Source organism: Myiozetetes cayanensis, unplaced genomic scaffold (assembly GCF_022539395.1).
Source record: "Myiozetetes cayanensis isolate MyiCay16 unplaced genomic scaffold, myiCay2020 scf1, whole genome shotgun sequence".
NCBI classification, from domain to species: domain Eukaryota; kingdom Metazoa; phylum Chordata; class Aves; order Passeriformes; family Tyrannidae; genus Myiozetetes; species Myiozetetes cayanensis.
The window spans coordinates 1-14,243 of record NW_026086604.1 but is presented as its reverse complement, the minus strand read 5'-3'; the positions used below and the strand labels follow the sequence as shown (position 1 = coordinate 14,243).

Genomic DNA, 14,243 nt, shown 5'->3' with positions numbered 1-14,243 from the left:
GGGAATTATGGAATTATCACGGACCCACCGGGGGGGACACGGAACACGAGACCTTCACCCAACCCCCGTGGAATCCCCAGGGATTTAGGGAGACAGGGATAACTTCCACACTGAGAGCACAGCAGGCCTGGCACCCACAGTTCCACTTGCACTGGAATGACATGGAAAATGTTCTCCCACAGAGGGGGAAGCCAAGGAGAGCACCGGGACACCGGGAATGGTGACCTCCACCCCCACCAGCAGCCACCTTCGCCGGTCAGAGAGGTGGCACTGCATGATCTCATCCCTGTAAATGTCCAAGGTTGGGTTGGATGGGGTTTGGAGCAACCTGGGACAGCAGGAGGTGTCCCCACTCATGGCAGGGGCTTGGATTGGATGCTCTTCCAAGGTCACTTCCAGCCCAAAGCATTCCATGATTCCGTGAACTTGGGTCAACCGATGCCCAAAAACCAGGGAGAGAGCACGAAGGAACTGGAAACCAAAACCCAAGCACCAGGAGAGGGAAAGGAAGGGGTGGGACAAGGAGGTTGGTGTGCTCCAAGTGACCCGGCACAACATCCCAAAATCCTGCAGGGCTGGTGGTTCCTTCTCCTCTTGGATGCTCGGCCATGGATCCCTTTTCCCTCGGGAAGCGGCACCTGAACCCACCACGGTGGTTGAGCCCCGTTTCAAACCCTCCACCCCCCACTTTTTACCAAACCCTCCATCCCCCCATTTACCTCCCAACCCCAAACCCTGAAGGATTTGGGATCCTTGAAACCAGGGGGATAAAAATCCTTGTAACCACAGAACCATCTGGGTTGGAAAAAGCCCTCCTGGATCACCGAGTCCAACCTTTGACCCATCACCACCTCATCCCCCAGCCCGGAGCACCGAGTGCCACACCCAGTTCCACCTCCAGGGACGGTGACAACTGAGGAAAATATTTACCTCCCAAATCCCTTCAGCGCTCCAGGCCACGGAACAGACCCAAAAAAACCCAAAAAAAAAACCCAAAAAACAGGGAATAAAACAAAGCTCAGCGAGAAAACAAACCTAAACCACACGAGCCCCTTTCTCCTGAGCAGGCATTTCCCTGACAAACGTTGGATTAGCTTGTTCTTTACTGATTTACGGAGCTGGAGGGGTTGGATTGTCCCTCAGGAGGAGCTGGGAAGGGTTTGGAAGGACGTGCCTGAGCATCCCCGGCGGCGCCAGACGAGTTGTTTGCGGAGAAGCCACTTTTGTTTTCCACGCTCGCAGCAGGATTTTGGGAAGAACTCCTCAAACTGGGTCAGGGCTCAACTCACGGGGTTGGGGGGGTCTCTAAACACGGGGTTGAGGAGTCTGCACTCCCAAAAACGTGTCCTAAAGTGCCTCTGGATATCCAGAGTTGGAATCTGCTCCAAGGATCACGGGTCCAACTCCTGGCCCTGCACAGACCCCCCCAAAAATCCCACCAGGTCCCATCCCAACCTCCTCTCTGTGAGGTCGAAGCCATTCCCTCTTGTCCTGTCACTCCAGGCCTTTGCACAAACTCCATCTCCACCTCCCTTCTCCGCTCCCTTCAGGCCCTGGAAGGGTCATCCCAGACCTTTCTCTTCCCCAGGCTGAACGATCCCAAATCTCCCGGCTTTTTCCTTGTGGGAAAGCTGCTCCACCCTTCTAACCATCAGCTCCAGGAAGCTTCAGCTGCCTCTGGACATCCCAAATTCCCGACACCACATGAGGGAAGAGGTCGGAAGCCAAAACTCCTCCCGGTGGAACGAGGCCGTGAAGGGAAGGGGGACGTCCTTTTTTTCCTATTTTTCCCAATTTTTTCCAATTTTTCCAATTTTTTTCCTATTTTTCCGATTTTTTTCCAATTTTTCCAATTTTTTTCCTATTTTTCCGATTTTTTTTCCAATTTTTCCAATTTTTTTCCAATTTTTCCAATTTTTTTCCAATTTTTTCCAATTTTTTTGAAGGGGTGACCAACCCTCAAAGCCGAGGGGAGCGAAGGGAGGCGAGCAAAGAGCAGCCCTCGGGGAGGGAAGGGGGAGGAAGGGAAAAGGCAGGATCGATAAATCTTCCCCTCATTCACAACGATCCGGAGCTCTTATTAAGTAAATTAATTTAAGTTAATTTAACTCGATCATGGCTCCCGATCACAGTGATTTAGTGAAGAAGGGGTGGGAGGGAAGGGGAGGAGTGGGGAGGGGGGAATTGCATTAGGAAAGGCCACGCTGGCTGGATGGAAGGAGGGGAAGAAAATTAGATCCACTTAGGAACGCGAATTAATATGGAAATGGCAGGTGTAAATTTAACCTTATCGAGAGAGGGGGAAATTATCTTCATAAATTGGGAGGAATGGGCCCCGGGCCGCTTATAAATCTCTTTAAAAACCAAAATATTACGAAAAGTGGAGGAAAATTAATTTCAAATCTACTCCCACCTCTCGCCTCAGAGGACGAGTCAGCGGCAGGGCAGAGTTTAATGCAAGCCGGCGGGGACGGAAGTTATTCCCGAGGGATTGGGATCAGGCACCTCCCACGGCTCGCCCTGGCACTCATTTCCCAAAGCCACGCCTTATTCCAGGGATTTCTTGGCAACAGGGAGACATCCCAGCCCAGCCTGGGATGTCACTTCTGGACATCCCCAAAAAAACTGGATTTCATGGAAGGAGTCGTTCCTTAGGATCAGCCAGGAAGGAATTTGGGAGTAGAGCACGGCACCACCAGTTGGAATTCCCGCTTTTGGCTTAAGAAGAGGTCATGAAAAATATCAAGTTGTTATCAAATATTATCATTATGATAAGTAAAAAAAATAAAGAAAATTTTAATTTTTTTTTTAAAAATAGAAATAATTAAAAATAATTAAAATCATTAAAAATAATTAAAATAATTATAATAATTTAAAATAATTGATCAGTCGGGAAGAAAGATAAAAGTCAGCACCGGAGCAGCTCCTTGCTTCGGGAAGAGCAAGGAAAATCAGGGAAAAAGCAGCTCCTGCTGGAAGATCCCACTCAGAAGTGGGAGATGGACACGGATGGAACGATCTCCGAGCGGGAGCTCTCGGCTGACCGAGGTTATTCCACTGGAAAATCGCTGCTGGGTTGGGCAAGGCCAGATTCCAGAGGCTCCCGCTCCGATCCTGCCTGATTCCCATTCCTGAAGATTCCCCCCCTTCTCATCGCTCAGGGAAGAACCTGAGCGGAACAGGCAGAGCACGACTTGTTTTCCATTAATTCATGAAATCTTGGAATGGTTTGGGTGGGAAGGGACCTGCAAGACCCTCCAGGTCCAACCCCAGGCCGTGGGCAGGGACAGCTCCCACTATCCCAGCTTGCTCCAACCTGGCCTTGGACACTTCCACAGCCACAGCTTCTCTGGGAATTCCATCCCACCCTCCCACAGAAGAATTCCTTCCCAATATCCCATCCAACCCTGCTGGCATTTTGAGGGGCACAACAAGTCACTCTCGACCTCAAACCAGCCAAAATCTGGGGTTTCACCAAACCCAGCGCTTCCAAAATCCTCTTTTTTTTGTTCTCCCAGCACCAATTATTTCAACGACCTCTCCACCCCAACACAGACTCCAGGTTTTCCCTTGGCCTTCCCAGATGCTCCCTGGAAACACTTCCAGTTGATTTAGGAAGATTTATCCCTCCTCCTTCCAGTTGTTTTAACCACTTCACGGGAAACAAACAATTCCAAGGGGGAATAAACCGGGAACCGCAGGCGGCAGGAGCTTAACCCGATGATTAAAACCACTTCCCACTTTAAAACCAATAAGTTTGGCATTAAGGAGGACCAAACAAACCGGGAAAAAATCAAGCATGGATTGATTTTCCAGGGATGGAAGAGTTACCTGGACGTCCCGGGGCGCCTGGCCTTCCAGGTGGGAATGGGGCTGGAGAAGGAGGACACGGCTGGAGGGGCCACGTTCTTCTTCACGATCCTGTAGCGGGTCTTGATCACCTTGTTGGACGGGGGGCTCCTCGCCAAGGGGAAGCTGGATCCTGGGAGGAAGCACATGGAAAAAAAAAAAGGGCTTGGAATTTGGGGTGTGGATGGGACAGGAGGGATCTCAGTGATGTCATTGATAAGGTTGGAAAAGACCTTTAAGGTTTTTAAGTCAAGGAATGACAGAACGTTCCAACCATCAGAGGTCCTACCCGACTCCTTAGAACCTGGAAAAGGGATGGAAGAGCCCTGGGATGTGTCAGGGATGGGACAACTCTGGCTGGTGGGAACAGGAAGGTCCTGATGTCCCTGGGGGTGTTTGGCTCCACCAGCCCCTCAGCAAAACTCTACCAGGGGAAATCACGGATTCACCAACACCTGGATGCTCAACATCCCCCCTGGAATTACCTTTATCCATTTAATCCTTTATTTCTCATCCCTGGAAGTGTCCAGGGCCAGGCTGGACATGGCTTGGAGCAACCTGGGCTAGTGGGAGGTGTCAGGGAGTCAGACTGAACGATCTTTAGGATCCCTTCCGACCCTCATCATCCCGGGACTCTCCATTTCCCAGGAGGACCCACCCGCTGGGATATCGTGTGGAACATTCCCTGCAATTCCCAGTTTGCACCTTAGACCTGATTTAAAGGGCTACTTGTTTCCCCTGGAGATCCTCTCCATAAAGTTAAGGGTGGGTTCAGAAGGAGGAAAAGCGGGATTGTTACTCCCTCTGGAAAGGTTGGCCCCATCCTCTCGGCCAGAGGAGGGAGAATATCCCATCCCACTAAAACTTGGGATGCTGGAGCGATGTGCAAACAGGAGAAACAGGGAATCACGGAATCACAGAATTAACTGGGCTGGAAGAGACCTCTGAGATCATCAAGTCCAACCCTTGATCCAACCCCAGTGTGATTACCAGATCATGGCACTCAGTGCCACATCCAGCCTCATCTTAAAATCCTCCAGGGATGGGGAATCCACCACCTCTCTGGGCAGGCCATTCCAATGCCTGATCACTCTCCCTGCAAAGAATTTCTCTCTAATATCCAACCCAAACCTCCCCTGGCACAGTTTAACCCCTGCCCTCTTGTCCTGCTGCTGATTTCCTGGGAGAAGAGACCGACCCCCACCTGGCTACAACCTCCTCTCAGGGAGTTGTAGAGAGTGATGAGGTGACCCCTGAGCCTCCTCCTCTCCAGGCTAAACAACCCCAGCTCCCTCAGCCTCTCCTCATGGGAATTGTGCTCCAGTCCCTTCCCCAGCCTGGTTGCTCTTCTCTGGACCTGCTCCAGCCCCTCCAAGACCTTCCTGACCTGAGGAAGGACAGGAGGGAATTGTTCCCAGAACTGAACACAACACTCAAGGTGTGGCCTCAGCAGTGCTGAGTGCAGGGGAAGCCACGGAGGGTGGTGACTGCCCTAAAATCATGGAATGGTTTGGGATGGAAGGGACCTTCCAGACCATCTCGTTCCAACCCCCTGCCATGGACAGGGACACCTCCCACTATCCCAGCTTGCTCCAACCCAGTCCTTGGACACTTCCAGGGATGGGGCAGCCACAGCTGCTCTAGGAATTTCATTCCAGCCCCTCCCCACCCTCCCAGCCAACAATTCCTTCCCAATATCCCATCCAACCCCTCCCCATGACACTTTTTTCCCCCCAGGATGTGAGGACACACCCAGCCCCTCATGGATACAGCCCCACCTCCCCAAACACGACCCCCAAACACCAACCACACCCCCAGAGCAGCTCCTTCCCACTGGGAAAAGGGGCAGGATCCACAATCCCACCCCCTCCCCAAAACACCACCACCACGAGTCGACCCTTTCCCTCCTCGGCTCCGACCTCCCAGAACCATCAAGCCGGGAATTGGCCGGATCCGCAATTAACACACCTTTTTTTTTTTTTTTTTGGCCTGAGCTGCCACAAATCAACCCAGAACCTCATCAGGCCAGAAACACAGGTCCCAAATCCCTTCCTCCTCCTCCTGCTGCTTCCCAAACCGGGCTGGCACCCGGTAAACTCTATTCCCGGCAGTAATTGGATGGCGCATTCAAGCCGGAGCGGTTTCTTTGGGAAGCGCTCGGGCATTAACCACCTCCTCAAAGAGCCTCTCGGAAGAGCCGCCGCTCTCTATTATGACTTGCTTGCTGAGGGGGTTTTGTGTAGATAATCATGTTATTTAGCCGGGATGTTGGTTTAATTCCCTTCATTACAGGCTCCCGGGGTTGTAATTTTCCCCTCTCGGCGCGATGAATTCCCGGTGGCACATTTCACTCAAATCAAAACACTCCAGGCTTTTATTACAAACAATACCCCGGCGTCCCCCGTTATCAGCCCGGCGCACGCGGCCCCCCCCCCTCCCCGCCGCGATCCGGAGGTCACTCCTAATGACTAATCGATCTCATTAGCTTTCCTAATTAAAAACTTTACTACCGCACTGGAAGACAAAGTACAAAAAAAAACTGCTGGCATCATATTCGGGGGGGGATATGAGCCTCGTTTATCAGCCGGGGCCGAGCCTTGCTGAGCTCGGGGTTTCTGCGGGGAAGCGAAGCCCGAGCGCAGAATCCCAGAATCCCAGAATGAAGCGGGCTTGGAAAAGACTCCGGAGATCATCGAGTCCAAGCCGTGCCCCAACCCCACCTTGGCACCCAGCCCTTGGCACCGAGTGCCACGTCCAGGATCTGCTTCAGCACCCCCAGGGACGGGGAATCCACCCCCTCCCTGAGCAGCCCATTCCAAGGTCTGATCCCTCTCCCTGGAAAGAACTTCTTCCTGATATCCAACCTAACCCTGCCCTGGCACAGCTCAGGGCTGTGTCCCCTTGTCCTGGGAGCAGAGCCTGACCCCTGTCAACATCCCCCTCCTGTCAGGGGGTTGCAGAGAGTGCTGAGGTCTCCCCTGAGCCTCCTCCTCTCCAGGCTGAGCCCTCCCAGCTCCAGCTCAATCTCTCCCCATGGGAATTGTGCTCCAGTCCCTTCCCCAGCCTCGTTGCTCTTCTCTGCCCCTGCTCCAGCCCCTCCATGTCCTTCCTGAGCTGAGGGCCCAGAGCTGGACACAGCACTCCAGGGGTGGCCTCCCAGGGACAGAATCCCTGCCCTGCTCCTGTTCCCACACTATTCCCGAGCCAGCCTCCCATTCCCATGGAAAGAATCCCGAGGCAAACTCCACTTGTGGAGCTGTTAAATTGGAAAGGAGCTTGAAGGTCATGGAGCTGCAGAGGGGCCTGGACAGGCTGGAGAGATGGGATGAATCCAGTGGGATGAGGCTCAACCAGGCCAAGTGCCGGGTCCTGCCCTGTGGTCACAACAACCCCCTCGAGCCCCACAGGCTGGGACAGAGGGGCTGGAGGGAGATGGACCTGGAAGTGCCTAAAATCCATGTGGATGTGGCACTTGGGAATGCTGGGGAACAGCTGGACCTGATGATCCCGAAGGTCTGTTCCAAGCTTAGTAATTCCAGCATTCTGTGACTCTAAATCCCTGAGGAAAGTGGAAGATGATGCTGCTCGGGGTGGATTAGGGGAACAACCACCTTACAGGTGGGGTAAATCCTGTCCAGCCGCTGATGGGAAAACCAGGAAGTTTCAAAAAGCAAAGGGAACTCCAGATTCCCAAATTCAAGAGATTATTGCTGCCTTTGGGAAAGGATGTGGGATAGAAAAGCTTGGAATAGGGAAAAGAACTGATGTTAAGTCACGACCTGGGAGCATCCAGGTCTCTCCCACCCTCAATCCTGGGCCACCACAACCTTTCCCAGGAGTGTCAATGCCGAGCTGTTCCCTACCCTGCTGTTAATCCTGCTTGGAGTGGGCTGGGAAGCAGCGAGTGACAGGTACATTGATCTCCCAGCCCTTGGAAGGGAGACGAGAGCAGGAACAAAATGTAAATCGGGAGGCAGAAGCTGAACGTTTGATTCGTGGCCAGGATTGCCCCTGGATCCCGGGAAAACCTCGGGAATGCAGCAGGACCGTGCCAAGAGGCCTTCAGAACTCGGTCACGATGGAAAAACTCAATGGAGAGGTCAAAAACCTCTGGTAAAACTGGATTGTGCTTTCCAAACACGAGGGAGAAAAATAGAGGGATAAGGATAATCAGGAACCATCAGCAAATCCCAGCTCTGGTGTGAGCAGATCCAGGCTCTGGTGCGAGCAGGGATGGAGGAAACACAGAGTGAGGAGCCAAAGCAGCTCCAGACAGGAGGGAAAATCTCTGCCAAAGGGTTTCCTGGAAGCAAACACTTCCCAACGTGGAAATGATCCCTCGCTGCAGGATCTGCTCCAGGGCTGGAAGTGAAGATCCAGCGAAACCCAAACCCACCCTTATCCCGTCCTCAGATCCCAGAACCGAGCGGGAGCTCCCCCAAAACCACCCCAGGCTGCAGCAGCAGGACAAGCACCCACGTGTGGTGATCCTCTGGGATGGCACGGCTCCAAAAATCCCTCTTTTCCGTGGGAAAAGGCATCCCTGACCTGAGAAACCGCTGGAGGTTGGGATGACCAATGTCACGGAGTGAGCCCCTCACATCTCCTTCCCAAAAATCCTACTGGGACCATGACCAGGGATCTGATCCTTCTGCACTAAGGGCATCCACCTCGTGGATGAAGGGAAGGTGGTGGATGGGGTTTTTTGGGATTTTAGGAAGAACTCCTCCTGGACAAGTTGTCCAACTGGGAGCGGAGCAGCAAGAGGAGCGATGGGAGAAGAATGGGATGGACGACAGAGCTCTGAGTGGGGAGAGGGAATGTGGCTGGTGATCCATCCCCAGCGGTATTCCCAAGCCCTGGAAGTGTCCAAGGCCAGGTTGGATGGGGTTTGGAGCAACCTGGGACAGCGGGAGGTGTCCAGCTGCAGGAGAACTGGGAACACACAGTGGTTTAACTGGGAATGCCCCTCCACCTCAGCCGGAACAGGATCGGGAGGGATCTCAGGAGGGATCTCAAGGAGGGGTCTCAAGGAGGGATCTCCAGGAGCTCCAAGGGCAAATTTGGGAGCAGGAGAGGAGTTCTCAGCCAGGAACAACCTCAACAGCGAGAGGACTGTGGGAAGCTCTGATGGCAAGGGTGGATCAGCCTCGATCCCGCTGATCCCCTCGATCCCACAGCAGATTACAGGGATTGGGGATCCCAATCATTGCCCTCGTCATCAACCCGGAGCCAGGTTGCTCCAAGTCCTGTCCAACCTGGCCTTGGACACTTCCAGGGATGGGGCAGCCACAGCTTCTCTGGGAATTCCATTCCAGCCCCTCCCCACCCTCCCAGCCAAGAATTCCTGCCCAATATCCCATCTGACCCTTCCCTCTGGCAGTGGGAAGCCATTCCCGGTGTCCTGTCCCTCCATTCCTTGTCCCAAGTCCCTCTCCAGCTCTCCTGGAGCCCCTTTAGGTCCTGGAAGGGGCTCCAAGGTCTCCCTGGAGCCTTCTCTTCTCAACACTGGGTGCAGAGGTGGAAAACAATCCAGTCCCTCTGGGGATTATCCCCATCTTGAACACCAAGTGCTTCCCTGGATGGGAAAACCTGTGGATGGGAATGGAACAGCAAATGGGGGGAAAAAACTGGGAAAGACAAAGACAAGTTGGGCTAAAACAGGAATCATGGAATGGTCTGGGTTGGAAGGGACCTTCAAGACCACCCTGCCATGGGTAGGGACACCTTCCACTGTCCCAGGGAATATTGGGAAGAACAAGGTCTTTGACTCAGCCCCGCAATTCCAACACCAAAATCCAAACTGGGACAGAAACGCCGGCAAATATCCTGGTTTGTGCCCTCCAATCCCAAACTACAGACAGAGGCAGGGATGGACCAACCCAACAAGGCCTTGGTGGGGACAGGAGGACACATCAGCTGTCACCAGCCCCACCAGTAAACCCCAGTAATCCCAGTTCCATCCCATCCTCATTCCCGCTGAGGAAAAGCCCTTTCGAACAACGCCAGGGGTGGATGAGCCTCCCATAGATGAGGAGACACCACGTTATCTGAGAATCAGGGAATCAGCAGGGTTGGAAAGGACCTTTGAGATCATCCAGTCCATCCCTCGATCCAACCCCGCCGTGGTTCCCAGCCCATGGCACTGATGCCACATCCAGTCTGTCCCTAAACACCTCCAGGGATGGAGAATCCACCCCCTCCCTGGGCAGCCCATTCCAATGGCTGATCCCTCTCTCTGGAAAGAATTTCTTCCCCATGTCCAACCTAACCCTGCCCTGGCACAGCTCAGGGCTGTGTCCCCTTGTCCTGGGAGAAGAGCCCGAACCCCCCCGGCTCCCCCCTCCTGTCAGGGGGTTGCGGAGAGTGCTGAGGTGTCCCCTGAGCCTCCTCCAGGCTGAGCCCCCCCAGCTCCCTCAGCCTCTCCCCATGGGAATTGTGCTCCAGTCCCCTCCCCAGCCTCGTTGCTCTTCTCTGCCCCTGCTCCAGCCCCTCCATGTCCTTCCTGAGCTGAGGGCCCAGAGCTGGACACAGCACTCCAGGGGTGGCCTCCCAGGGACAGAATCCCTTCCCTGCTCCTGCTGCCACCCTGTCCCTCATCCAGACCAGGATCCATCTGCTTCTCATCCCCCTGGTCACACTCTGGCTCGTGTTCACCTTCCTGCCCACCCACACTCCCAGCTCCCTCCCTGCCTTGATCCATCAGGCTCATCCAGCGGTGGCCACCCTGAAGTGCCCCCAACCCCTTCTCCCATCTCCAGGACATCAAAGATCCGGAGGTGTCCCTGGAGCCCCGGTCCTTGTTCAAACACAACCCTCGTTATAATTACAACAAAAAAAAGGGTGGGGGGAGTTGGGTGGGGGTTTCCTTCCCCCCCCCCATTCCCTCAGGGAACGATTATTAACGAGTTTCTCCCGGGGAAGGGAGCGGGAGTTGCCGGAGGGGGGGGTGGGTTCTGCTCCTAACAAGGCGCAGATGGAAGGCGGCGGAAATAACAAAGGATGAATTTTTATGAGCCTAATAAATCACTCCACTTTTCCTGCTCCCGAGCGTTCCCGGCGCTTCGGGGCACGAGGAAAAGTGGAAAAAAAACCCAACACACACCCACCCAGCCCTCCGGTTTTTAATCAGAGGGGGGGGGCTGAGGGGCTCCCTGGGAACGGCGGGAGCGCCTGCGGGGATGGGATGAGCCATCGGCATTCCAGGATTGGCTTGATCCTTTTCATTGGAATCTTGATTGTTTTCATTTTTCATTTTAATTTTGATTATTTTTAATTTTTTCAATGCAAGTTTTTAATATAATTTTTGTTTCTTTTTATTGAATTTTTACTTGAATTGCCTTTAATTTAAAAATTTTATTATTTTAATTTTAATGATAATTTTTATTTATTGTATATTCTAATTTTGAATTTAAATTTTTAATTTTATGTCTTGGTTTTTATTTAATTTTTCTTCCATTTTACATTTTAATTTCTTATTTTAATTATGTTATTTCAATTTTATTTAATTTTTAATTTTAATTGCTTATTTAACTTAATTTTAATTTTTAATTTAATTTTTATTTTAATTATTTAATTTCATTTCAATTTTAAATTTTAATTTAAATTTTCATTTAATTTAATTTAAATTTATTTATTTATTTAATTTTTCTTTAATTTTTCTTTCAATTTTAATGAGATTTTTATTATTTAATTATTTAATTATTTATTATTTAATTTTATTTCAAGATTTATTTTTAATTTTAACTCAATTTTAATTTAATTTATTACACTATTCAACTTTTATCAAATTTTTCCTATTTATTTTTAATTAAATTTTTCTCTTGAATTTTTATTTAATTTTCCTAGTTATTTTTTCTATTTAATTTTCAATTTAATTTTTTGTTTTCCTTCCTCTTTTTTTTCATTTAACTTTTTCCATTCCAATCCTTTTAATTGACATTTACCAGGGAAAAATCCACATCCCGTAGGTGATTTCCCTCCCTCAAAGCTGCTTTTCCAACCGGAAACTGCCCCGTTTTTCCCTTTCCTCACTTACCCATTCAAAAAAAAAACCCCAGACCTGACTCAAAACTTGGATAAACTGGGAGCAGATCCTTTAAATCCCCCTTTCCAAACTTTCCCAGGAAGCAGGAGATGGACAAAAATCCATCCCGAGAAAACACACGCGGATTCAACTTCCCATCGGAATTACCGGCTTTGCCGACGGGACCATCTGCCAAAGGGTTGGGAAAGCACCACATCCCTGGAGAAAACAACCCAGATGTTGCTTCCCTTCCCAAAAAAACCACTCCTGGAACATCCCAGCCCGTGCCCGGTAGGATAACGGATCCCAAACCGGAGCATCCGCGATGATTCCCTTGGAATGAGACGGCCTGGAAGGTCCAACCCAAACCATTCCACGGCTCCACGGGGCTGAGCAGAGGAGGACACGACTGCTCTGCCATCCCTCGGGATCAAACACAGGGATGAGACCTCCGGGAGCTTTGAAACCTGGGGGAAAAAAAACTAATCCTGCTGATCCCGGGATCATTTGGGTTGGAAAAGTTGTCGGAATCCTCCACGGGAAGGGCTTGTCAGGCCTTGGGTAGTGGTGGAGTCACCATTCCCAGAGGGGTTTGAAATCCATGTGGGATGTGGTTCAGTGGTGGCTTTGGTACTTTTAACAGAATCCCAAAATCCCAAAACCACCGAGGCTGGAAAAACCCTCCAAGAGCACCCAGCCCGACCCGTGATCCATCCCCACCTTGTCCCCCATCCCACCACACCGAGTGCCACGTCCCGCCCTTCCTCGGACACCTCCAGGGGTGGGGACTCCAAACCTCCCCAACCACCCCATTCCAAAACTCCACAACCCATCCCACCACACCGAGTGCCATGTCCTGCTCTTCCTCAAACACCTCCGGGGGTGGGGACTCCAAACCTCCCTGACCACCCCATTCCAACGCTCCACAACCCATTCCACCACACCGAGTGCCACGTCCCGCCCTTCCTCGGACACCTCCGGGGGTGGGGACTCCAAACCTCCCCGGCCACCCCATTCCAACGCTCCACAACCCATCCCACCACACCGAGTGCCACGTCCCGCCCTTCCTTGGACACCTCCAGGGGTGGGGACTCCAAACCTCCTGACCACCCCATTCCAAAACTCCACAGCCCATCCCACCACACCGAGTGCCACGTCCCGCCCTTCTCGGACACCTCCGGGGTGGGACTCAAACCTCCCTGACCACCCCACTCCAAAACTCCACAACCCATTCCACCACACCGAGTGCCACGTCCCGCCCTTCCTCGGACACCTCCAGGGGTGGGGACTCCAAACCTCCCTGGCCACCCCACTCCAAAACTCCACAACCCATTCCACCACACCGAGTGCCACGTCCCGCTCTTCCTTGGACACCTCCAGGGGTGGGGACTCCAAACCTCCCCGGTCACCCCATTCCAAAACTCCACAACCCATCCCACGACACCGAGTGCCACGTCCCGCCCTTCCTCGGACACCTCCAGGGGTGGGGACTCCAAACCTCCCCGGCCACCCCACTCCAAAACTCCACAACCCATCCCACCACACCGAGTGCCACGTCCCGCCCTTCCTCGGACACCTCCAGGGGTGGGGACTCCAAACCTCCCCGACCACCCCATTCCAAAACTCCACAACCCATCCCACCACACCGAGTGCCACGTCCCGCCCTTCCTCGGACACCTCCGGGGGTGGGGACTCCAAACCTCCTGGCCACCCCACTCCAAAACTCCACAACCCATTCCACGACACCGAGTGCCACGTCCCGCCCTTCCTTGGACACCTCCAGGGGTGGGGACTCCAAACCTCCCTGACCACCCCATTCCAACGCTCCACAACCCATTCCACCACACCGAGTGCCACGTCCCGCCCTTCCTCGGACACCTCCGGGGGTGGGGACTCCAAACCTCCCTGACCACCCCACTCCAAAACTCCACAACCCATCCCACCACACCGAGTGCCACGTCCCGCCCTTCCTCGGACACCTCCGGGGTGGGGACTCAAACCTCCCGACCACCCCATTCCAAAACTCCACAACCCATCCCACCACACCGAGTGCCACGTCCCGCCCTTCCTCGGACACCTCCGGGGTGGGGACTCCAAACCTCCCTGACCACCCCATTCCAACGCTCCACAACCTATTCCACGACGAAATTCCCGATGAACCGGAACCAACCCCGGAGCTGAGGGCGACCCTCCGGGTGGAAAACCCACCACTCAAACGGGAAACCTTCTCTTCCCATCATCCCAACCTTTAATCCATCCACTACACATTTTTCCCACCCCCCTTCCCCTTCCCTTCTCCCATCTTTTCATTCGCTCGGCAGCCGGGGAAGGGGAATTCATCTCCGACCAACATTTACCGATTATCAAA

The 14,243-nt window shown here is 52.8% G+C and overlaps 1 protein-coding gene across 1 annotated transcript in view; it reads right to left on the bottom strand.

The window, feature by feature from the left end:
- The window catches only part of ZC3H3 (zinc finger CCCH-type containing 3), a 66,767-nt gene extending 61,789 nt beyond the window's left edge, over positions 1-4,978 (bottom strand). The window contains exon 1 of the mRNA XM_050311943.1: positions 3,832-4,978. Coding sequence (XP_050167900.1) covers positions 3,832-3,998 — 167 coding nt within the window. The 5' untranslated portion in view covers positions 3,999-4,978. The remainder of the gene's footprint in view (positions 1-3,831) is intronic.
- Between the last annotated feature and the right edge of the window lie 9,265 nt (positions 4,979-14,243).